This window comes from Pelobates fuscus, chromosome 3 (assembly GCF_036172605.1).
Source record: "Pelobates fuscus isolate aPelFus1 chromosome 3, aPelFus1.pri, whole genome shotgun sequence".
Taxonomy (NCBI): Eukaryota; Metazoa; Chordata; class Amphibia; order Anura; family Pelobatidae; genus Pelobates; species Pelobates fuscus.
In genome coordinates this window covers 391,820,869-391,848,042 of record NC_086319.1, presented here as the reverse complement: position 1 = coordinate 391,848,042, position 27,174 = coordinate 391,820,869, and the positions used below count along the sequence as shown (strand labels likewise).

Below are 27,174 nucleotides of genomic sequence, written 5' to 3'. Positions count from 1 at the left end.
GAATTGGACCAGGGGTTCAAAAGTTAGTACAAATGTGCATTTGACCTTCTGGAAGCATGGTTTTTAGAAGCTCAAACTAGTTCCCCAGAATCCTCTATCCTGGAGACAATGGAGAAGCTGATTTAATTATATCCAGGGACAAACACAGCCTCCATTAAGCACATGTTACCAGCAACCACCAAAAGACATAAAAATACATAACTCCTGTTATACTAAACAGAACCCCCACATTCAACCCATCCCCAGATGGCTTGGATCTGAGCGCTCAACATATCCAAACAGCGTTTAGATGCCACAAACACAGTTCAAACGCCATGGGGTTTAAGTTTCGTATGGGCTGATGAGAGGGCCCATAATCCTGGGGCAGCCCAATAACCCACAGTATGCCCAAATACCGTGCATAAAGGGCCAAATCGCCCAGGGACCGTAGTCACAGGGTAAGAGGCGGGCAAGCAGCCCCCTCCAAACCACAGTGGCGAAGTGGCTTTCGCTACAGTGATTACTAAAAAAAAGACTGCACTTTTGAATTTCCTAGGATTTCTAATTTTGCAAATAGGGTAATTTTCATTCCTGGGCTGCCATACCGTCTCAAAGGCAACATAACCAATCTGGCAAATTTCAATGTGTAGAAATTGAAAAGGGAAAAGTCCTATATTTGACCCTGTAACTTTCCAAAACCCCATAAAAACTGTACATGGAGGGGTGGGACACTCATGAGACATCGCTGAACACAAATATGTTTATTTTATTGCAGTAAAGGCTAGAAGTATTATGACATATACAGTTAAACTGCCTTGCAGAACTTGGAAAACAATTTTTTTTTATAGTTTCTCACTTCTTTAGATTTTATTCATTTTAAATTGTCTCATATAAGAATATTTGCTGTGAACTGAATGCCTCTTTCTTCTGAACAAAATTATATATAAAAGGGTGGCTACAGTTAATATGAATAAGGTAAAGAGCTGAAATTCCAGGTTTTGTTTTGGGTCAGAACTTGTACAATTGTCCATTTAAGGTTAGGGGGAGTGTAAATGCATGCATGTTTTCATTTGGGGTATATTATTATTTAAGTTGCACCGCAGTGCGGTACAACGAACATCTACCCCAACCTTTTGTTTTATATTTTGGCGGGGGAGTAGAAAATATATCTACATCAATACAGCTCACTTTTGGGATTCAAAACAATGGCCCCATTCCTAAAAATCATGAAATCCACCTTACCCCTAAAAATAAACAAAACAAAAAAACACGCAACAGCAGCAAAAATAAACACACCACTAAGTGATTTTGGTTAAACAACATTTATTGTAATATTTATGTTGTAGGGACAGGAAGGGGGAGGGGGGAAATCAGGGGGAAGGGGAGAACAAGGAGAGAGGGGGAGATTTACCATATTGCCCCAGCTGCAAGCCCCCTCCCTCCAAATGAGACACTGCAGGCAATGAGGAACAAAACGGAATGTACGGGAGGCAGGGGGAGTTCTATCTCAGCTATGTAACTTATTGCCCTGGCTGGTGGCAGCTACATATTAAATGACCCTCAATACCAAACTCTCATTAACACTTTGTGTAGTAGAGGGTGGGTGCAAATGTTGCCCTCCTCCAGCTACCCCAGTGGGGTATTGCTTAGCAACTGCCACCATCCCACAGAGCCACTTCCCTCCAAAGTGACTCAAGGTGGTGGGGCAATAAGCTTAGGGCAACTTGAATAACTGCCCTTACCTCTATTACTATATTGATTTTCCCCTTTAGCATACAAACACATACATTCACACACACACACACACAAACAGCTGTCACTCCATTTTGCCCCTCTGCTATTCCTGCACTGCCTTCCTTCCCACACCCCTCACATACACATTACTGTCACTCCTTTCCTGCCCCTCTAATATCGTCCCCATACCCACAAACAGCACTCCCATCCTGCCCCTCTGCTATTTTTGTACTGGACCTCCCACCCACACAGTCAGTGGCTCCAGTAATGTTCTCTCAGTTAATCCTGCAGTCAACCTCCCCACACACTCATCAGCTACCCAACTTCCCCCCACTGCTTATTCTATGATGTGCCGGATGACGAGCCTCCTGCAAGGCTAGCACATGGCACACCCGATAAACAGGAAGTTGAGGGACCGATTTAAGGAAGTGGCAGGGTAAAGGGACAGCGGGGATTGGATACCTCAGCCCTCACACTTCATCCCTCCAGATAAGTGGGAGAGAGAGGAACCCGAAACATTCCACTGAGCCAGGAGAGCATGCATACGAGGCGGGGAGAGGGAACACAGTGTGTTATTGGGAAAGTCTAGCAGCAGGGGTGGGGTTAAGTGACCCTGTAAAAGATTAAAGGTTTACACTGCCAACAATTTGGCTTATCTTTAACTGTATTGTGGGTTTGAGACCAGTTTTGGGGTATTTGTCCCTCCCCCTGCAGGTAATAACATTACGGACACACAGCGTCACGGGGAACAAGGTAACAGAAAAACCTACACACGGACAAATTAAATATATATATATATATATTTGTGTGTATATAAGTTAGAGGGGAATCCAGTCAGTGAGTATTTACAAACGGGAGCCAGGGAGAGGGGGAGCATCTGCACAACATTGGATCCCCACTTCCCTGTGTTAGAGGATGAGGGGAGAGGCAGGAGGGGGAGTAATGTTGAAGTTTGTCTGGTCCCAGCTGGGGGTAGATGAGAGATCCGGCGAGGGGAAGAAGTAGAGACAGAGAGACGGGGAGAGCGCGCTGTCCTTAGGTGCTGAAGTAAACTGAAGGAGGAAAGATAAAAACAATGGCGACAGGGGGGTGAGGGTTCAGTAAAGGGGTTTGCGGCAGAAATGGGTTAAAAATTGAAAGAAAAAAAAAAGCCATATAGATTCAGGGAAAAGGAAAAGAGAAGAAAGTAGATGGATGTGGAGACAAGATTGGTGTACAGGAGGAAAATGAAAGGCAGATTTTAAAAGATGAGAAAATTAAGGTGCAGATGATGAGAATATGAAGGAGCAGAGATCAAGTGAAAAAGAATGGGAAGCGAAAAATTGGAAGAAGATAAGGAATAAATGGAGAAGACAAGCAAGATGGACAAAAGAGGAGGGAAAGAAAGAGAGGGACATACAACAAGGTAGGAAACGAGTCAGGGAGGACAGAAGGAAAATGCAGGAAAAGGAGATGAACGGCATACAATGAAGACAAAAATAGAAAAGAAGAAAGCAAAGGGGTTGTTACAAGATAGTCAAATAAAAATGATAGAACAGAGAAGGGAGAGAGGGAGAGAGGGATAGAGGGAGAGAGGGATAGAGGGAGAGAGGGAGGGAGGGGGTAGAGGGGGTAGAGAGAGAGAGAGAGAGGAGAAAGATAAGAAAAAAAAAAGAGGTTAGTACAGTCAGTCTAGAGTACACAGCACAGATACAAGAAACAAGTATATACTCACACACATCACATAAAGACAACTTACCAATTATTATGATGAGGATGATGGCGCATATCACACCCATAATTATCATCATCTGTGGAGAGACATTGTGACCATTAGTTGGAATTATAACAGAAGGAGAGAAGAGACGGGGAACGCAGTTCAAGGTAATGAGTGTATAGAGTAGCAGAACTAAGACGTATGCTGTAGAATAAAAATGGCCTAGCAGGGAATGCAATAAAAACCAATAAGACAACAACTGAACACAGAGCCAGCACAAGAGTACAGGAAATATGTTTGGTTAACATCAAAGTCAGAGAGACGTAAAGTCAGAGAGAACCTGTGCGAGAAAGATCAGGCTGAGAAAAAAGATGGAGAGAGGACTCAACAAAAGGTCTGTTTGGTCTCCTCAAGAATAGTAGGAAAACAGGGTTGACAAGCAATTGGAATGGTACAAACTTTGTTCAACAAAACAAGAGATAAGAATGACAGCGCTTGAGTTGGATTCATTGCAAGCCACATTTGTATATCTTAGAAGCAGACAGAACACAGAAAAGATGAATGGGTTCGAACGAGAAGGAAAGAATAAGTCAGAGCACGAAAGAAGTTCAGGGAGGATAAAGAAAGCTCCATAACACAGTAAAAAGAAGAAAGGGAGAGAGTACACTGGCCAGAGAGGGGGGGAGGGGGGGAAAAAGTATCAGGTAAGTGAGAAGGAACAGTTAAAAGCATGGACCAGAGTACCCAGGTTTATTGAGAGTTGTAGAGTGTACATGGAAACTAAAAGACATAATTATACCTTGAGGTTCTTCCACCAGTACTTGCGCTTGAGTTTTGCCGCACTGGTCTCAAATTGTGAGGCTCCGGCCTGCAGAGCGTCCGCGCGGTCATCCAGCTCGGACAGCTTCTGATCTCTTTCCAAAACCTTATCTACATTCACACGCATGAGACCCACCACCTACAGAGTACAGAGAGAACACAAGAGACAGAGATGGTCAGACAGAACTCCATTTCTAAACAATCCCACCCAGTGTGGGAAAAAACAAACACTCACTCACCTCATCCACCTGTGCTTGAGTCTGCTGGAGCCTCCTGTTACTGGTGAGGTTAGGAGGGGCTGGGGGAGCTCCGGGACCTCCTTCTCCGGGGGCAGCAGGGGGACCGGCAGGTGGTGCAGACCTGATGGAGAGGAAGAATTATTATCAGAAGAGTAGCAGAAAGATCTCTAGGAATAAGGGATAGGTTGTCTCAAGTATGTGGATAAAACAGGAGATGAACAGCATAAAGAAAAATATTCATGACCTGAAGGTACCAGCAGAGGAATCATTCTGTGAGAGTAGAAGTGCTTTGTAGATGCTGGATAGATAAAAATAAAATAAAAAGTGACATGATGGTGGGAATGGGGCCTTTTTGGAAAGGGAAAACATGACAACTAGAAGAGATGCGATGGGTATGGCAAAGTAACATAGTGAGACACAACCAGAGTGCAGAATAACTTGAGTGGACATGGAATATATGCTGTGTGAGTGAGTTTAGAGATGTAAAAGGAAAATATGTTACATAATAGTACTGGAGATGTATTTGTAAAGGAAAAACTAAGGAGATGTAGAATGTGTTTATATAGGAATAACAAAAGGAGTTATGGATATATGTAAAGGAATAAAAGGGAGATGTGGGGTGTATGTAAGGGAATAGCAGAGGAGGAGATTTGGGATGTATGTAACGGAATTACATAGTAGGAAATGTGCGATGTATGTAAGGTAACAGCAGAGAATGAGATGTGCGATTTGTGTAATGTAGTAGCAGAGGTGGAGTGTGCCGGTAGTCACCATAACTGGGAGCAGAAGACGGACACTTTATGTAGGTCCCCAAATTATTCTTATGTTTTAGTCACCATTATAGGTGTAGGATGTGTCAAATGTAATTGTTAAAATATTTTGTGTGCTCTCCAGTCCTGCTGATGCTCTCAGCCAGCTAGGTGGATTTGGTTGTCAGGATCTTGAAACAGTTATATATGCACTACCTGAATAGCAAAGCTGGTTAATTTGCATATTCAGGTATATTTGCATATTAGGATTTCTGCGGACAGGGGGGATATTTTGTGTTAGTTATTGTCTTCCCCACCCATTTATAAATATGCTATTGCGTTATTAAGAGTTCCTGTATGTTTCCCATAAGATTTGGTTAAACATTGAGTTTATCACCGTAAGTTTGATGTTATGAGGATATCTGCTAGTCTTGAGTAAAAAAAATAAAAAATAAAGATGAATGTGTTCGTTCCATTGGGAACTGTGTGGACTGGTTGGTTTATTCAGAGATCCCAGAAACACAGTCGTTAGACTTGTTAACTGGCTGCTTTGGTCCCGGATTCCTGGGGCAAGTTAAGAAGGCTTTGTCCCGAGTGATTTTGTAAAGGCAGTAGCTGGTCACAGTGTAGGCCGAGATGTGCATATATCTGGTCCGTATCTACCCCTAATCTGGATTATCTGGCTCTGTTTGTACACTGGCAGCTATCTTTGAATGTTAATCCACGTGGTATAATTAGACAATGACAGAAAAAAAAAAAAAAGAATATTCAGGCCAAGCACTCCAACTGTCCGACTGGTGACAGGCAAAATGACGGAGAAAATTATAGAATAGGACGTACAAGTACACAGAATATATTTATCAATGAAACTTTTTTTTTTTTTGTCAACTATCTCAAAATGTACCAAAACGTAACTAAAATGGTTCATTATTAGAGAGCCAGGATTATGTTTTAATATTAGCAGGGAATTTTGAAGCAGCTTCAAGTTCAATATTAAAAGAACCAGTGTCTACCTAGTTCAGTGTTCTTCAACCGGTGTGCTTCCAGCCACTTCAAAGTGTTCCGTAACCACACGGACTTCAGAGCTGCAATGGGTTGAACATTGAACAAAGTATGCACTACACATGTTGCATATCTCTCCAGTATGGCTGACATCTGTAAAAATAATGTCTAAGAAAACAAAAATAGAGTTTCCCTAAAAATGATTTCATCTTAGTTGTTTTGGTCCAACAAAGATAGGGGACCACTGACCTTGGCCATTCCCAGTGGCAGCTGTGGAAGTTTAAAGACAGTGTAGCACTATCAGTGGAATAGGACCATTATTCCTGAAATAAAATTTTTTTATTTTCACATGCCTAACGACAGCCCTAGAACACAGGACACCACCCAAGGCCATTATTTTAGAATGTCCCGGCAATACAAAGCCCTTGGTGATTTCCGAAATCCTGGTAGAGCAAACTAAGCATATATGAGTAGTGTAGACCCAGAGAATGGGGCATGTTTTAAAAAAAATACTCTAAATATGAATATAATTAATTGTTCAGCTTATTCAGCAGCATCTCTCACTATCAATAAGGGGGGAGGTGGAAATTAAAGAGCGAATCATGACGGACAAATTAATGTTTTTATTCTAACAGACAAATCCTCTGAGTTTAGTGTTATTTACAACTAGCATATTTTGGCCTAGACTCTGCCACTTTGATTTTCAGTTTAATATAATACAGTAGGTGTGGAAATAAAATCCAAACAAGTATGATATAGATATATCTACATCAGATCAGAGTCGAAAACAAGCAGTTGAAAGTACCGGGTAATTACATCCGTGTCCCCTGAATCAGGATGTCAATGGGTGGGTTAAAAGAGGGCAGTGGCACCACCCAGATGGGGTGGGTCTGCCAGAATGGGGGCCGCTCTACCCAAAGAACTAGCAGGCTACCTGTTATTTATCCTGGTTAGTACACCGAAGACAGACAATGCAGGGAGCACGTTTCAGTGCTCTCTGCATGGTTTCAGTGTCGATAGCGGAACACTTTTTGGGGAGTTACTTGGTGTCCCCAAAAGCGAGACAATAAGGAACAAACCTGGGATGGTGGGATAGAACCCTAAAATCAGGAATGTCCCGATGAAATCGAGACTATTGGGAGGCCTGCATTCCTAGAGGACTCCTCATTTCCTCACCTACTAGGGAAAGACATTCACCAGAATTCTTTCCGTGGAACTTCCAATAACTGCAATGTCAGTGTTCCATGCAATGTCAGTGATGCTCCAGTTATATACACGAGTATCTGAGTGGATCAAGCAGTTAGATCCGGAAAAATCATAATTAATGTTGTTCTTTTGAGGACACTTTGACAAAGTGCCACTGCATCCAACATGTCTATATGCTTTATGATGTTCCTCAATAAAATACTAATGTAGCTCTGGTGTGCACAATGAAGTCTGTAGCACTTTTCCATTCTATTCTTTAGATTTAGTGGTCCCTATCACTGTAGAACCAACAGTGATTTAGGGTTTGCAGCAGCTCAGCATCTAACCCTTAATCTTTGCTTGTTCTTTAAAGTGACTCTGCAGTCTGACCGGTCAATTCTCTGCCATTTATTTATTAAATCGCTTTGTTTATGCAGTCCTAGTCACACCTCCCTTACACAACCTTTCAAAACACCTCCTGTAAAAAGTAATCCGATGTTTACACCTTTATTGCAAATTCTGTTTAATTTAGAATTTCTCACCTCCTGCTCTGTTAATAGCTTGCTAGACCCTGCAAGAGGCTCCTGTATGTAATTAAAGTTCAATTTACAAAGCAGGAGATAAAACCATTTAAAGTAAGTTACATCTGATTGAAAATGAAACCATTTGGTTTTTCAAAACAAAACGTCAGAGAATTGAGCAGTGAGACTGCAGATACATAATCTATACATCAAAACTGTCTCATTAAGCAGTGTTGGTGCATAGAGTTCATAGTGTCCCTTTAAGTTACTGCAGTAAACCTGCATTTCTCTGACGGAGTTGTAGCAAAATTATTCAAAAGGGACAGCTCATGAGAAATAATGGCGTCACAACGCAAGATGCACTTTTTTTTTCCATTTTAAATCAACTTGTGACCCTTCAACAAGTTTCTAAAGGTTGGAATGGTCCAAGAAGAAGATAGACGTGTGTGTGTGTGTGTGTGTGTGTGTGTGTGTGTGTGTGTGTGTGTGTGTGTGTGTGTGTGTGTGTGTGTGTGTGTGTGTGTGTGTGTGTGTGTGTGTGTGTGTGTGTGTGTGTGTGTGTGTGTGTGTGTGTGTGTGTGTGTGTGTGTGTGTGTGTGTGTGTGTGTGTGTGTGTGTGTGTTCACATACTGTTTGTGCTGCAGTGAAAATAATACACTAACACAGCCTCAAAGAGCAGATACAGCCAGATTATCCTGCATTTTATATCCCTTTTCAAGGTGTATGGAACATAAAGAATAAAAAAAAAAAACTGATGCAACTGCACTCTTATTCCTAGTATTACGTGTCAGTAGTCCCATTTCATTTTGTGCAATGTACACAAACACAGATCTGTCCTATATTTTGTTTGGTTAGATACTTACTCCCTTGCTGGGCGGAAAAGAAATAAAGCAAAAACTCACCTTGATCCAGTGACGAGGCCAAGTTCTTCCTATAACCCGATCCTCCATGGTGGACGTCACGCCTTCTTTCCAGAGGAGAGGAAGGGCGGACTGAGGGGAGGACATGGAGGGTTGCCGGCCGTCTCTGGCGTCAGTTGATAAATTTGGATAGGATTCACATAACCCTAATGGCGCCTCAATGACGCGGCCAGAGGTTGAGCTACGCCCCCAGCAGCAGATGGTTTCAACTTTATATGTGCAGCATTTCATAGCAAAACATTGCACATACAGACTATGGCACCATGACCACTTCAAATCAGTGGTGCTTGGAATGACCTTTTGATGATTTTTCTCCTGCTAACTTTGCATATACACTGTTTTGTGATCCTCTCACTTGTCTTATATTCATATACTTCCTGATGATACAATTTTACTGGAAATGTTTGGGTATTGTGAGGTTTCTATGACAGAGACACTTTATGTACTAAAAACATTACGGAATTAAATATAATGCCTAGAATTCAGGGGTAGGCGAAATACGGCACTCCAGATTTTGTGGACTACATCTCTCTTGAAGCTTTATGGCTGTAAGAGCATTATGGCAGATGTTGCCCACAACATGTGGAGGGCCGAAGGTTGCCTACTGCCACGGCTACAATACTCAACTTACTATTATAGGTCAGAGATGGAAGGACAAATTACCGGACCTTAGAATGGCCAAGTTTAACATACAAATAAAAAAAGAGACAGAAAAGGCATAAACGTGATACTAGCCAGGATACCAGAAATATGGGAAAACAATAGAATTAGCCAGGTCAGGATTACAATGTCAGGAGGGTCAATAAACAAGCCAAAATCAAATAACCAGAAAATCCAGAGAATATATTATGCACTATACGAGGAACCGTGAGGAAACCATGATAGAGCAAAGATTATGGAGCTGAGAATTGGATTTAAACACTTAGATGGACATGGATTGGTCCAGGTCACCCTTCTGGAAATGTTGGGTCATATAAATAAAGGTAAAGGGGTGCCGCAAGTTTGTATCTTCCATGCATTTAGCATGCTTGGGGAGTATAAATGCATGCCCCAATCGGCAATGCAGAAAATGACAGGAAACGCTGCTTCGCAATCAACAGGCGCTGTGTGCGGGAATGCTAGAGCGACACATGGATTGGGTAACACCTACCCCTTGCCTAGGTTATAATGCCTATATTCCACTGCATTCAATGTCTAGAGCAGTTTTACACCTGATGAGGATGGGCACAGAGGGGAGGGGTTGGGGGCCCCAAGCCTGAAAACCTGTCTGGTTCCCTGTGGGATCTTTATCCTTCTCTGGCTGGGGACTCTGTTTTAGCATAAAATTATTACAAATAGTTCAACACTGAATTAAGGGTCGGCGCTAGCAAACTCCTGACACTATAACCACTTCAATCAGCGGAAGTGGTTAGAATGCCTAGGGTTTCCCTTTAACCAAAGTGTTGGTAGACAGACAAAAAAAATATATGGTGTGTGCACTAAAAAATGTGTGGGGTTATTTTGTGTTCTTTGGTAAGTGAATTAGATTGTAGGTACTTGCGTAGGATTCTGAACTCCTTTAAATCAGTATGTGTATATTTCACTGGGTCCCTTTAAAACCATCACATTTTACAATGCCAGGAACTTGCTAGCATTTGGTAAATATTAAAATATCTTTAATATATTTAATTGCTGCAGCTAGCCAGCTTTTGAATAATAAGTGCTTGGTCTTCGTTTAAGTTAATATAAATTAGTTTTGTTTTTAAATTCACAAATTGATAGAGAATTGAATAATTCAATACAACTGTGAATGTCTATTTTACCTGCCAATATTCTCGACTGGTGAAGTTATACTTTACAAATTTTAGTAGAATTAAAATTGTGGATTTAGATAGAAGGTCAAACAAGGACAAGTTTCCAGATTCTCGTAGAGAAGAAAAAAAAACAAACAAAAAAAAAACAACCAGACTACAAATGTCACGTGTTAATTTAAAAGGATTTAAATGGTATATAATTTCATGTTTGAGGTTCAAACCAATCATTCATTTAGAAATGTAATTGACCATAACCACCGCAGCAGGTAGCGGTGGTTATGATGCTGGAAGTAAGCCTTTAACCATGAGCAGTTTGTGTCACACCTACAGTGGTGCATGCAATGATTCAGCCTTTGTTACGCTGGCCATCACCATGAAAAACGGAGAAAAAAAAATATGAAAATCAAGAATTTGATGGACTCAACATTTTTTCAAAACTAAATAAATTGTGACATAGCTCAGCTCCTTTTTATCAAATTACAATTTCGCCTGCTTCTCATTTAATGAACTAGCTTCTCGGGTGATAAGTATACCTTTTCTTATGTCTTATGATTTTTATTACTATAATATTTTTGATAAGTAAAGTTATCAGATAGGTTAATCGCTGGAATGTTCAGAGAAAAGGCCACCCAAGCGTTTTCCATGTCTTTTTATGGTCGATTAGCTAGACAAGGAGAGAGGTGCTAACAGCATCGAGGTGTCTGCTTTATGAGAGGGCTAGAGCTGGTAGTGATTATCACTCCTGCAATGAGATCTGCACACTTTAAGAGTTAAGTTCTAGAATGGAATTGTTCCTCTTTAGGACCCAAAACATTGTGTCTCCGTCTCACAGGAACGTGGGTGGCTACAGCTATGTGTTCTCTTTATTCTTAAGTGTCTGCATGTATCTTTTGAGTGTATCTGTGTATATGTTTGTATACATCTGTGTGCGTACTTGTGTCAAAATGTCCCTAGAAGTTTTTTGGTTTTTTTCATGTACTCCTCCCAACATTTGAAATTTACAAGAGGGATACTTTCATTTTAGGGGTGTGAGTAGGTATGTGGCCAGGGGCCAGGCTGTTCTGAGGCATTTTTGGTGACTTACTAATGACAATATAAGCACCTAAAATGTAATTTAGAACAAAAACAATGTATCTTAAATACACAGACTGATTTCTAAACATTTTTTGCAGTTTAGAGACATTACAATGAGTGTCATTGCTGTGGAGCGGTTATACACTCAGACACACCAACAATATGGAGCTCCTAGAATAGAGGGACATTGGGATATGAAAGAGAGACAGAGACTTGGATCCAGAATAGGAACTGTCCCTCCTAAATAGGGACACTTGGGAGGAATGCACATGGAATCTGCTTCCTTGATTCCTGAAAAAGGTGGCTGAGTGACAGGCAACAGAGGGTTGTAGTCAATGGAGTATATTCGAAGCTTGGGCTTGTCACCAGTGGGGTACCTCAGGGATCTGTACTTGGACCCATTCTCTTTAATATTTTTATTAGTGATATTGCAGAAGGTCTTGATGGTAAGGTGTGTCTTTTTGCGGATGATACTAAGATATGTAACAGGGTTGATGTTCCAGGAGGGATAAGCCAAATGGAAAATGATTTAGGTAAACTAGAAAAATGGTCAGAGTTGTGGCAACTGACATTTAATGTGGATATGTGCAAGATAATGCATCTTGGACGTAAAAACCCAAGGGCAGAGTACAGAATATTTGATAGAGTCCTAACCTCAACATCTGAGGAAAGGGATTAAGGGGTGATTATTTCTGATGACTTAAAGGTAGGCAGATAATGTAACAGAGCAGCAGGAAATGCTAGGAGAATGCTTGGTTGTATAGGGAGAGGTATTAGCAGTAGAAAGAGGGAAGTGCTCATGCCATTGTACAGAACACTGGTGAGACCTCACTTGGAGTACTGTACACAGTACTGGAGACCCTATCTTCAGAAGGATATTGATACCTTAGAGAGAGTTCAAAGAAGGGCTACTAAACTGGTTCATGGATTGCAGGATAAAACTTACCAGGAAAGGTTAAAGGATCTTAACATGTATAGCTTGGAGGAAAGACGAGACAGGGGGGATATGATAGAAACATTTAAATACATAAAGGGAATCAACACAGTAAAGGAGGAGACTATATTTAAAAGAAGAAAAACTACCACAACAAGAGGACATAGTCTTAAATTAGAGGGACAAAGGTTTAAAAATAATATCAGGAAGTATTACTTTACTGAGAGGGTAGTGGATGCATGGAATAGCCTTCCAGCTGAAGTGGTAGAGGTTAACACAGTAAAGGAGTTTAAGCATGCGTGGGATAGGCATAAGGCTATCCTAACTATAAGATAAGGCCAGGGACTAATGAAAGTATTTAGAAAACTGGGCAGACTAGATGGGCCGAATGGTTCTTATCTGCCGTCACATTCTATGTTTCTATGTTTCTATGTTTCACATGGAGGTGAGCAGGCTTCCTGGACAGCATGTCAACAACGCAAAGCAAGCAGGAAGAAAGCTGGGTAGAACCATTTCTGAGATCTTATGTGATGTTGCCATTAACGTTTGTTGAGAAGTATTACCTGTGAGAAAGCAATGAGGTATCACCCTGTACTGATGGAGGGTGGGGGTGTTCTAATGACCACTTTTGAGAAATTGCTGTACTATTGGTAGGAAAGATGATTGATAAACATATATATTCTGAAACAGAACTCAAGATAAATTACATTATCTTGCAGCCTCTCTTCTCCCAGAATACCATGATCTAAACCACTTCACCCAATGCCCTCTTTCACCAACTATCTGGAAAGTGCCCCTACAACAGTTCCATACAAAAATCTACATAGGGGGCGGAGCCTGCACGCTGAAGCGACTGGACGCATGCTGAGGGAGCTCCGGGCCCCAAACGAGGAAAAACGAGCAAAATCGAGCAAAATACCCCGCAATCCTCAATCTTGCATACCAGCAACTACCCCAACACTCAATGGGGAGAAAGGGGAAGAAATCAGTGCCACACAAATCCACCCCGGGCCTCACGATAGGGGAGATGTGGATGCAGGCGCGCGGTAACACTGAAGCCAACATGGCGGCCCAACACGGCGGGTGCTCGGATTTCTCCGAGGACCTATCCGATGCAGACGAAGGGGTTTACCAACGGCCCCCAGACCCACCACGGAAGGCACAACGCTGTGGTAAAGAGGCCGAAGCTGAACTGCTCACTGTGGCGGTCATGAAGGAACTCATGGCGGACCTGAAACATAGCTTTCACGAGGAAGTCGGAGCGCTCCGAGCGGATCTGCAGGGCCTGACAGGCCGCATCTCCCAACTGGAGGGTACTACACTGACCCAAGCCCAAGACATCACCGCCTTGCAACACACTGTACAGGGCCTGGAACAACATAACCGGCAACTTGAGAATCGCCTCGCGGCACTCGAAGACGCCAGGAGGGCACCCAACATAAAAGTCAGGGGAGTCAGCGAGGACATTGCTGAGGCCGAGTTGCCAAAATTAATAGAACGCATGCTACACGCTATAGTGCCACAGGGAAAGCGTACAACGATTGCCCCGGAAGGGATATTCAGGATCCCCAAACCACCAAATGCGCCCAATAACACCACAAGAGACATCATCCTAAAACTCAACAACAGCAGCCAAAAGGCGACGATTCTATCAGCCTTCCGAACCAAAACCCCTTTCCGATTTGAAAACATGGATATTTCGCTCTTTCCGGATCTGTCTAATGGCACCCTAGCTTGGCGCAGATCACTAAAGCCACTCACCTTGATCCTCCGTGAACACAAAGTGGATTACAGATGGCGGCCTTCCAGGACACTCACAGTCACGAAGGGTGCGGATTCACATAGCATTCAGGACATCCAAGCCGCCCCGGCCTTCTTGCAACTTCTGCACCTACCCTGCGAACAACTGACCCTGACGGGGCCTATCAACGCAAATGACCACAGCCTTCACAACCGCACCCATACATGGGACCCGGACAGGAGTGTCCCATTTATCCCCCACAGCTCCACGCCGGAGGCATACGCAGCGATCACCACTTAAGGACTTTGGGACTGTCACAACCTATTGCTGGTTGAGCTCGCTGCCTGCCATTCCACACTTGGAAGGGGCGAAATAAGGCATTCCGCCACCTATCATTGACTGCTGGGGCTCAACTAGCTCCAAACCTTGAAATTGATAAGTTATGCTCAAAGTAGAGTATTCATTTTAGATGTTATGCTAACCTACTTTTTTTTTTTTTCTCCCGTACCTTGACTAGCATAAACCTTAGCCTCCTGTTTTAGGTATTACCGTTTAGCGTAATCAGACTACACAAGACTATATACACTTTACGGGGCAGTTGTACTCATACCCCTAGATAGCACCGATGAATATCCCTTTGGCACTTAATGCTTGAGACCCGGGGGGGGGGGGGGGGGGGCGCAGACAGCCTGCTACTTAAACTACTCTGTGAGTGAGAGACCCAACTCTCCTTACAGGCCGGTCCCGCAGGTCGGCAACATGGGATACCATTACACATAGCTCACTCCACTGTAAAGCAGGCTTTACAGCTCAATGCCCTGTTGCACGTTATGTGCTGTACATTCTCCCGAATTGCCACAGACATTCTTCCCTCCACAGGGAGCACCCTAAACTCCACGAATCGACCAGGGCTATTTAGCGAGAGGACCCGTTAGTCCATATCCTCTAGGTCCCATGCACAGACCTGCCACCCAACACACTGACCGCATACTCATAACTAACGGCGCTGGAAGTGCTGCCGAAGGCTCCCCCTTACATACCCCTATGGTATGACGCCCATGGGCCTTTAATATTCGCCCTCTAAGCTAGGATCTCACATCGACACATATAGGGACTGACAAGTGGGCTACTGCACGAAGCAGCTGCTAGTGACTAGCCCTACACGTGTAATCCAGGGAGTTAGAACCTAGACTGATAGACAGCACTTGAGGCAGCCATCCTTTTACTCTTAACGCCATCTCTAGGCATCTTATGTTATTTGTTGGCAATGTTTTACCTAGTGTTTTTGTTTTTTCTTTTTGTTTTTATCTCATGCACACAAAATGTACCTTGGTTAACTAGGCGGTTAATGGTAGCACCTTACCAGGTCAATATGCTGATCTGTACCAAGAATTTGTCTGCCTTACCCTGTAACTGATGTGTTGATTACACCATTGAAACCACTATCTAACCAAAACGATGCAAAGGCTATAACTAGCCACGACTTGTATATAACCCCACGTTCCACCTGCACTAGCGTTAGCTCAAGCCTTGTACGGCCCACCCGAGATTTGCAGACACGCACTTAGCGCAACACAGAAGACACATTGTGACACTTCCCTGCTTGTTAAATTCTCGGCCTATTTAAACCGCATCGTGACACCACCTAACCGCCTCTCAGTAGCTTAGCCTGAGTGGCTATGAATGATGGCACACCATGAGATGAGCCACACATAGCAGGGCAGTGCACAGTTGCGAAGTAAGCAACACATCTTTACTCAGACTAGGTAGGCGAACGAAGACAAACACCTATTTTGTAATCACAGCCGTGGTCTCCCTATTCAGGTTTTACTGGCTTTCATGTTTTATTCTTACGGATGTTCACCATAACTATAAAAATGTGCTCATGTAATTTAAACCCCCATGTAAGAAATGTCAATGATGTAAGCGAGTGGATTGCCTTTGGGGTACCATGAGCTTTTCTGTTGAACCTATATGCACGAAAAAATAAAGAATTTAAAAAAAAAAATAAAAAAATCTACATAAAATGTAGTTCTACAGACAAATGTATGCAAACAAAAAGGAAAAGGTGATCCCCACGCAAACAAGCTTATAATCTAGAAGTAAGGTATCTGCACATAAGACAAATATAAGAAAAGAGAGACTGACACACGTACAGTCTTTGTCTAACATTTATAGGATAATAAAGGCAACTATAGAGTAAGAAGGGGGAATAAAATGAGACTTGAATGTAGAAGGAGATAGGGCAGACTGCTGTAGGGAAAGAGTTACTAGCTATGTTATAGCTAATGAGCAAGACATTTTAAGGATTTGGTGATAGACTGGAGGTGAAGCCTATAACAGGTAGGCCGAGGAGGGGTATTGCATGAGAATCATGGACTCTTAGAAAGGTTCTGTTTATATCATCCAAAGCCTGCATGTTCAAGGGTGAACAGAGGACAAGCAAAGGTCACAAGCAAAGTGAAGTGACTGACAAGAGGGTTTTGTAGATATATACCTCAAATGAAAACATGCATGCTTTTAATTTTGCATTTTTTTTCCCCATTGCGGATATATCTAACCTTCTAACTCCGCCCAGACTTTCTATGGCTGTCCAATCACAGACTTCCCAATGCAGCTTAATGAGAAGTCTTTGCAAGGCTGGAGCTCTGGGCAATTGCTGCCTTTTGAGTTTAGCTCCACTGAGCTAACCAAACCAGGAAGTAACTGTACTGCTTTTCTGATTGACAGCCATGGTGTGTAGCAAGGTTAGTCCATTAAAGTTCCAATTTATATTGAAAACTGGACTTTTTGTAAAATGAAAAAAATTAAAGGTGGACATACTCGAAAGTGCTTTCGGGCTCTGGAGATTCCTTTAAGGATGATATTTCAGGGTTGTGGAAATCCAGATACCACACACATGCAGTTCCGGACGCTTGGTGGGCAGACAAGATGAACGATATGGAGAAGCCGAGTTCAAGAGTTTTTCCGGATGTTTGTTTCTTTTTTTTGCTAAGTGTTTCCATTTTAATTTAATTCACCAAAATTCAAAGTTTGGTAAATAACCCTGTGAATGTCCAGGGCTCTACGCAGGTTGCTCAATCTAAAATTAGTTTGTATCAGGACGACGACGAAATTGTCATAACAGACAAATAGATTGAGCCACTGCTTTACTAGATTTGTATTTTTTTTATTACTATTTCCCTGATATTTAATTAGGGGTACAACTGTTGAGATCTAGGTAAATAAGCAGCAGGATTTTAAATGGACTCTTACAGAATACAGGAGGCCAGTGTAAGAATGATGAGAGTGAGGAGCAACCAGTGAGGAAGATAACATTGTCAACACAACGACAGTTGAGTAATAGGTTGGGGGGGGAATGATGAATACAAGCAAAAATAAGAGAGTGAACCTAATCCATTGGGGAGAGGTGAATGTGATCTACAATTAAGTAGAAAGCAGAATTTGTAGACTAATTAGAGGTGAAAAATATCATTACAGATATAGTTTAGAAATTAATTACATATGAATTGTAGAGAATTAAAAAAAATTGCCAAGTTTGGAGAGAACTGAAAAAAAAAGAGAAAAAAAAAAATTAGAGACATTTTCCAGATAGGATATTCTGATCTAAAAATGGCAATGCCTTTATCAATTCTGCATAATTCCTGGGTTTAGTGAAAAATTCAGTTTCCTGAATCAAGTTAAATGTACCATAACTGCATTACACTACTGCACTGCAAGGTAGGATATAAACGACCGTCCCAGTATGTGAAAAGGTGTAGTCTGATAACTATAATAAATTTTAAACCTGCACTCTCTGAGACAGTTCTGATTATGTGTATTTAGATCCTCCAATACTACATTCAAACCAAGCTCTGCCCAAGCCAGTCCTGATAACATGCACTCAGATCCCTTCCCTACGTTAGATATAAACATAGACCTCCCAACCATCCCGATTTCGGTTGGACAGACCAAATTTTCAGTCCCGCCATCCCAACTTAGTTCCCGCATATGAGGACACCAGGGAACTGTCCCCAATAAGCGCAGCGCATGCACATCATTAGGCGTATTCACGCTATGAGCAGGGTCCTACGACGCTGCAGATAGCACTGAAAGAGTGATCCTTGCAGGTTCTGCCCTCAATGAGCTGGCCTTACATAATTAGTTATGGAATATGCATTTACGCCAGGCTCACCTGTCTGTAATTCAGGTGAACATACCCTCTTATGGCAGGGCCTGTGAAATAATTGTATCACAAGCTCGCCATCTTTACCCTCTCAACTGTGTTCCGGAGTTGGGAAGTATGTAAACCCAGCGCTGTCTGAGCTTGTCGCGATAAGGCAAGGTCAGATCACCTACATTAGCTATACACCCAGCGCTGTCTGAGCCTGTCCTGATAACGTGAGGTCAGATCCCCTACATTAGATATAAACCCAGTGCTGTCTGAGCCTGTCGCGATAAGGCGAGGTCAGATCCCCTACATTAGATAAAAACCCAGCACTGTCTGAGCCTGTCTTGTTACATTCAATATAAACCCAGCTCTGTCTGAGCCTGTTGCGATCACACAAAGTCAGATCCCCTACATTACCTACAAACCCAGCGCTGTCGGATCCTGTCGCGATAAAATAAGGTCTGATCCCCTACATTAGCTATAAACCCAGCGCTGTTTGTACCTGTCGTGATAACGTGAGGTCAGACGCCCCCCCCGACACATATTAGATCCATCCAGCACTGTTTGATCCTGTCCTTATAATGTTGGGGGTCTCGTGAAGTGCATTAGTCTTGTTAAGAGCAACGCAGGCCAGTGATGCCGCTCGGGTTTGCCCAAAGAATTGGCAGGTCAGCCTGGCTTGAATGTACACCAGGCTTCCTGCCAATCAAACATGCAGGCCCAACAAGCATAAACCATGCAGGGAGTACCGTTACAGCACTCTCTGCAGGGTAGCAGTGTCCTGAGCATAGTGTGAGCATGTCAAATGATCTGCTCGCGCTATGCTTTCTGGGTAAGGTTCCCTGATGTCTCCAAAAGAGCGACAAACAGCACTGTTGGGGCCTGTCCTGATAATGTGCAGTCAGATGGATTATAAATCCAGCATTGTCTGAGATCAGAGCCTCCCCCTATTCATGTCACAGTGAGTAAACATGTTATGTCACCAGTCCTTTGTATGTTGCATCTGTCCATTGTACAGCTCTACAGAATACGTTGGTACCGGAAAAGCAAACAAATTAATTCCAGAGAAAACCATCTCATCATGCGATGATTAACGTTGGTCCTTTAAATCTATACACAGCATATATAAACCAGAAATCACATACCATTCCAATAGCATTTTAAAATAATTTTACGTATAATTAACATAACATAACAAAAAAGTGGCATTACTGAACAAGGAAGTGTATTTCTTAGATGCAAATGTTGTATTAACCCCATTTTGTGAACAAACCGTACACTACCCTTTTATCTTCTGTATCCCATCACTTACGCCACAATAAAACAAAGATTGACAAAAAAAAAAATAATAATAATAATAATTTTACGTAATATAGGGAAATATGGGAAACAAGGAATACAGAAACAGTGGGCATTGAGAGAGCTAAATTACACAGCTGGGGGACTGTATTTAAATAACTTTGTGGTGGTTCTGAACCTTACAGCTTGCAATCTATATAATACATCGTGACATCAATGACAGTACCCAAAGCTTGTAAAATATATAACACAGCATGGAGATGAACCCAAATCTTTACAACATGATGGGGTGACTGTATACCAGAGATATCAGTTTACATAACAGGGTGAGGGGATACTATATCACAGAGCTTCCATTTGTATAACGTGGTGAGGGGATACTATATCACAGAGCTTCCATCTGTATAACGTGGTGAGGGGATACTATATCACAGAGCTTCCATCTGTATAACGTGGTGAGGGGATACTATATCACAGAGCTTCCATCTGTATAACGTGGTGAGGGGATACTATATCACAGAGCTTCCATCTGTATAACGTGGTGAGGGGATACTAGATCACAGAGCTTCCATCTGTATAACGTGGTGAGGGGATACTATATCACAGAGCTTCCATCTGTATAACGTGGTGAGGGGATACTATATCACAGAGCTTCCATCTGTATAACGTGGTGAGGGGATACTATATCACAGAGCTTCCATCTGTATAACGTGGTGAGGGGATACTATATCACAGAGCTTCCATCTGTATAACGTGGTGAGGGGATACTATATCACAGAGCTTCCATTTGTATAACGTGGTGAGGGGATACTAGATCACAGAGCTTCCATCTGTATAACGTGGTGAGGGGATACTAGATCACAGAGCTTCCATCTGTATAACGTGGTGAGGGGATACTAGATCACAGAGCTTCCATCTGTATAACGTGGTGAGGGGATACTAGATCACAGAGCTTCCATCTGTATAACGTGGTGAGGGGATACTATATCACAGAGCTTCCATTTGTATAACGTGGTGAGGGGATACTAGATCACAGAGCTTCCATCTGTATAACGTGGTGAGGGGATACTATATCACAGAGCTTCCATCTGTATAACGTGGTGAGGGGATACTAGATCACAGAGCTTCCATCTGTATAACGTGGTGAGGGGATACTAGATCACAGAGCTTCCATTTGTATAACGTGGTGAGGGGATACTATATCACAGAGCTTCCATCTGTATAACGTGGTGAGGGGTTACTATATCACAGAGCTTCCATTTGTATAACGTGGTGAGGGGATACTAGATCACAGAGCTTCCATCTGTATAACGTGGTGAGGGGATACTATATCACAGAGCTTCCATCTGTATAACGTGGTGAGGGGATACTAGATCACAGAGCTTCCATCTGTATAACGTGGTGAGGGGATACTAGATCACAGAGCTTCCATCTGTATAACATGGTCAGGGAATACTAGATCACAGAGCTTCCATCTGTACAACATGGTGGGAGGGGCTATATCACAGAGCTTCCCTCTGTATAACATGGTGGGAGGGACTATATCACAGAGCTTCCATCTGTATAACATGGTGGGAGGGACTATATCACAGAGCTTCCATCTGGATAACGTGGTGGTGTGGACAGTACCCAAGTGCTCACAATCTACATAACATGGTGGGGGACTATACTAGGGAAGTGCCCATCTAAATAACACGGGGATACAAATGCATCACAGACTGTACCGCTGAGCTTGCAATTTAAATGGACAATGGAGGACTGCATCTCAGAACTTAAAATCTAAATTAAGAGTCAGAGACTTTACTCCAGAGCTTTCAATCTAAATAAAGCCTCTGAGCTTGAAGTCTACATAAAACCTTATTCACTGTACCCCAGAGCTTGCAACCCAACTAAAGCCTTAGAAACTGTTCACATTGAGCTTGCAATCTAAAGTAATCCTTAGGGACTGTACCCTGTGATCTAAATAATTCCCTAGAGACTATTTTCCAGAGCTTGCACTCTAAATAACACAGTGAGGGACCATACTACAGAGTTCGCAATCTGAATAAAATCAACAAAGACTGTACCCCTGAGCTTACAATCTAAATGACCCAGTGAGATACAGTACTGAGCTTGAAATCTAAATAAATCATCAGAAACTGTATATCTGAGCTAATTAAAGCATCAGAGACTGTAAACCAAGGGGAACAATCTACAATCTAAAATAATGAGGCAGGGTACTGTATCCCACAGCTTACAATCTAAATAACATGACAAAGACTGAACGCTAAAATTAAATCTAAATACCACAGAGGACCAGTACCCCTACAGCTGGAGTGCCCAAAAGGTAGATCACCAGATGTTTTTAAAAACTACAGCTTCCATGATGCTTTGCCATTTCAAAGGCTTGCAGAGCATCGTGGGAGTTGTAGTTATACAGCACCTGGGTATCTACCTTTTGGGCACCTCTGCCCTAGAGCTTACAATCTAAATAACATGGCTCAGAGCCTGCAATCTAAATAATGTGAAGGGGGTCTGTACTCCAAAGCTTAATCTAAATAACACATGGGAACTGTACCACAACGTCTGCAATCTAAACAACATTTGGGGGACTCTAACACAGAGATTGCCATCCAAATAATACAGGGGTACAATATCCCTAGAATTTACAATCAAAATTGCATAGGGGTCATAAAAAGAGACTGCACCCCAGAGCTTATAAAAATGAAAAAAAAAAAAAAAAAAATAACGATCAAGGGACAGTTCCCTAGAATTTCCCATTTTAATATGTCTTAATCTAAAATATAAATCACACAGCAGGGATTGTAATCCAGATTTACAATTTAAATAAAATGGTGAAGCGACTGGATACAACGTTGCAGACTGCAAAGCTTGCATTTTTTGTTTCTGTTCTCTAGCCATATAAAATGTCCGGCCTCTCTCTCTACAGCAGTAAAGGCAGATCATGGCTAGTATGCACAGGCCTGGTTTCTGACAGTATGGCCAGTATCCCACCACCCCCGCCATCAAAGAGTGACGCTGCAGTGACAGTACGCAAGGGGCATCCTGGCCTAGTCCATCCCCTCACCCACAAATCAGCTCTTCCACAGATATGCGTATATATGTCAGAATGCATGAAAACCATCACCCCTCCCTGCACACATTACACACAGGGATTTCCCACTCTCCATTAATGTTACACAGGCCTACTCCCTGCTTCTACAGCATAGACAGACACACAACTCCTCCATTCTCAAAATCAGTATTTTTATGGTATATATCGGTCCCTGAGCCCCTTCTATGTTTCTTCCTTTTGGTAATGTGACATGTCTGACCCCTCCCAATGAGTGACCCTGAGTACACATTCCTAAGAGCCTCTTTTACTCCATCTGTCATATACATGTGATACAAGTGTGTATTGCGATACAGTATGGTGTATTGTGTAACCACTACTCCAGCTGTGTGCTTTATTTTGCCAAGTGCTACAAGAGGGCAACACCAGTCCCCGCTGGGTGCTACGCCAGGGCGACACCAGACCCGCTGGGTGCTACGCCAGGGCGAAACCAGACCCGCTGGGTGCTATTCGGGTGTGACATATTATATTATAAGGTTGATGTGAGAAACTCACATATTTTCTAGATAATACACGTGCGTGAAACATTCACCCTTTTTCTGGTCCAGCTTTCTGTGTTGCTGAAAGATACACACCTATAAAAGGTTGTGTTGTACGCCCATATCCTGATACACACTGTCGGACATTTTTAACACTCCCATACTGACAGATGGTGTGTGAACTTCACTATCCGCTATAAGGTATTTAGGGTGTAACTGCGCATGCTAGGGTGTCTGTTATGTTAGTGTGTGTCATACAGCTTGCTCAGAACAGTTGTGTGTGGTTGTGTGTGTGTGTGTGTGTGTGTAATTATAACAAAGTATAAAATACCAAGTGCAGTGAGTTTGAGTGTGTGTTTGCGAGTGAGACACTAACATTTTGTCTGTATTTACATGTTTTAGGCCTAAGTAGCTGAATTCGGAAACACCCTGAGTTGAAACGTTCTTCCCAATCCATTGTATTGAAAATATGAAATGCACTTGTGACAATTTCTAAAAAAAGAAGAAAAAAGTAACATTTCTAAAATAGTAAATAACCAAAATCATGCATCTCTGACAATTTCTTGTATGCACTATGAGTGTTAGTGATACTTTGCCAAGCGCATGCTCGTGTGATTGTGTGTGAAATGTATAGACGTGCAATTTGTTTCGGTCCGAATATGAATTTGGACGGACTTCGGACAATTCGGACATTCGGGTACTTCCGAATGTCCAAATGTCCGAATTGCCGAGGTCCTGAATTGCGGAATGCCGAGACGAACCGAAACGAAATTTTCCCCCATGCACATGCCTAGAAATGTATATTATGTTGGGTTGAAGTTGCAATGGGCGCATTTTAATGATGGTGTGGGGTGATAGTGAAATTTGGTGTGTTCAAAGTTTGTGAACAACAATGACAGTGTCCTGTTTTGTTCTGAACTGACATTTTGTGTGTATCTACACTTTGCAGAGCGTGTTACACTAACATCTCATGGATACAAAGTATGAGTGCAAGGCTTGTCTTTATGCATTGCTAGATATAGTGTGTGATTGTATGTGTGGACACTATGTTGTCATTGGAGTATGCCACTGTGTGTGATACAGGGATTTTCAGTGTGAAGGCAATATGAGAGCAATTCTAAAGTGTTTCTAGCTGTTGTGTGTGTGATTGTTATATGGACATTTTGATGGTGACTGGTGTAGTGAATGTTATTGTGATAATGACAATGATGGTTATAGCATTTTAGAGTGTAATGCTGAGAGTTTCCAGTGTGTAGTGTGTAGTGTGTGTGTGTGTGTAAGTGTTTTGGATAGAAACATAGAATGTGACGGCAGATAAGAACCATTTGGCCCATCTAGTCTGCCCAATTTTCTAAATACTTTCATTAGTCCCTGGCCTTATCTTATAGTTAGGATTATGCCTATCCCACGCATGCTTAAACTCCTTTAATGTGTTAACCTCTACCACTTCAGCTGGAAGGCTATTCCATGCATCAACTACCCTCTCAGTAAAGTAATACTTGCTGATATTATTTTAAAACCTTTGTCCCTCTAATTTAAGATGATGTCCTCTTGTTATGGTAGTTTTTCTTCTTTTAAATATAGTCTCCTCATTTACTGTGTTGATTCCCTTTATGTATTTAAATGTTTCTATCATATCCCCCGTCTCGTCTTTCCTCCAAGCCATACAGTGTGTGACTGTGGGCGAAATGCTAATTGGGTGTAGTGTGTGCGATTCTGGGGTGTTCTGTGGGTGAGACACTAGTTGGCTGGATGTAGTGTGCGATTCTGGGTGATATACTAGTTGGCTGGATGTAAGTGTGTGATTGTTATCGAGATACTTGTTGGTACAGCATGGTACAATGTGTGTAATTGAGACATTGGCTGGGTTCAGTGTGTGAGACACTACCTATATAGCTGCATTGTGTGTGATTGTGTGTGACACTAGTTGGCGGGAGGCAGTGTGTGAATGAATATTAGGGAGACACTGCTGGCTGGATGTAGTGTGTGTGATTGTGGGAGAGACACAGGCTGGCTGTGTGCAGGGTTTGATTGAGGGAGAGACTAACAGACTGGGAGCAGTGTGTGTTACTGTGGATGAAACACTAACAGACTGGGAGCAGTGTGTGTTACTGTGGATGAAACACTAACAGACTGGGAGCAGTGTGTGTTACTGTGGATGAGATGCCAGCAGGTTGGGTGCAGTATGTGTGATCTGTGTGACACTGGCTGGCTGGGTGCAGTGTGTGTGATTGTGGGTGAGGCACTGACTGTGTGCAGTGTGTGTAAATGAAATACTGTCTGGTGTGTAATTGTGAGTGAGACACTGGTTATCAGTGTGCAGCGTGTGTGATTGTGGGTGACACACTGGCTGGCTGGGTGCAGTGTGTAAGGGGGAGATGAAACACTGCCATTTTGCAGTGTGTGTGATTGTGGGTAATGGGTGAGACATTGGCTGGCTGGGTGCAGTGTGTGTGATTGTGGGTGATGGGTGAGACATTGGCTGGCTGGGTGCAGTGTGTGTGATTGTGGGTGATGGGTGAGACATTGGCCGGCTGGGTGCAGTGTGTGTGATTGTGGGTGATGGGTGAGACATTGGCCGGCTGGGTGCAGTGTGTGTGATTGTGGGTGATGGGTGAGACATTGGCCGGCTGGGTGCAGTGTGTAAGGGGGGGGGATGAAACACTGCCTGTTTGCAGTGTGTGTGATTGTGGGTAATGGGTGAGACATTGGCTGGCTGGGTGCAGTGTGTGTGATTGTGGGTGATGGGTGAGACATTGGCCGGCTGGGTGCAGTGTGTAAGGGGGGGGGGGGATGAAACACTGCCTGTTTGCAGTGTGTGTGATTGTGGGTAATGGGTGAGACATTGGCTGGCTGGGTGCAGTGTGTGTGATTGTGGGTGATAGGTGAGACATTGGCTGGGTGCAGTGTGTGTGATTGGTGAGACGCTGGCTGGGTGCAGTGTGTGTGATTGTGGGTGATGGGTGAGACGCTGGCTGACTGAGTGCAGTGGGGGGGAGGGGTAAGACACTGGCTGGTTGGGTGCAGTGTGTGTGTGACACGGACTGGTTGGGTGCAGTGTGTGTGTGTGACCAGACATTTTGCTTACTGCAGTGTGGATGTGCCTGTGTTTGCCTGCCCTGTGGCTGCCAGCAGTGGGGGCCCAGGCAGTGAGTGCAGTCTGTGGGTGCAGGGTGTGTGTGTGGGTGGGTGCAGGGGGACACTCACATCTTGCTGGGTGCTGCTGTTCAGGCTCTGATGCTGCGGCTGCTGCTTCTTCTCCAGGCTCTGACAAAAGATGGCTCTCAATGACGTCACTACCATCCGGGGCCTCAGAGAGGGGGAGGGTAGCAAAGTGGAATAGCTGGGGGGAGGGAGTGATGGGGATATATTATTCAAATATATATATATAGACAGAGAGACTTAAAGATTGACAGATATACACACATCACTGTGTGTGGATACATTGTTTCCATTATATAAGGATATAAAGCTGTGTGTACATTGTATACAGTATATGTGTGATACAGCTCTGTGTGTACATTGTATACATTATATGTGATACAGCTCTGTGTGTACATTGTATACAGTATATGTGATACAGCTCTTGTATACATTCTATGTGTGATATAGCTGTGTGTACATTGTATACAGTATATATGTGATACAGCTCTGTGTGTACATTGTATACATTATATATGTGATACAGCTTTGTGTGTACATTGTATACATTATATGTGTGATACAGCTCTGTGTGTACATTGTATAC

General features: G+C 42.8%; 1 protein-coding gene across 1 annotated transcript; it reads right to left on the bottom strand.

The window, feature by feature from the left end:
- Positions 1 to 1,285: 1,285 nt before the first annotated feature.
- Positions 1,286 to 26,740, bottom strand: VAMP2 (vesicle associated membrane protein 2). Its single transcript, XM_063449685.1, has 5 exons — positions 26,634 to 26,740; positions 4,468 to 4,588; positions 4,209 to 4,367; positions 3,452 to 3,503; positions 1,286 to 2,765 (listed from the first exon to the last, which is right to left on the bottom strand). Coding segments are annotated over exons 1-5 (351 nt in total). The 5' UTR covers positions 26,636 to 26,740; the 3' UTR covers positions 1,286 to 2,748.
- Positions 26,741 to 27,174: the final 434 nt, after the last annotated feature.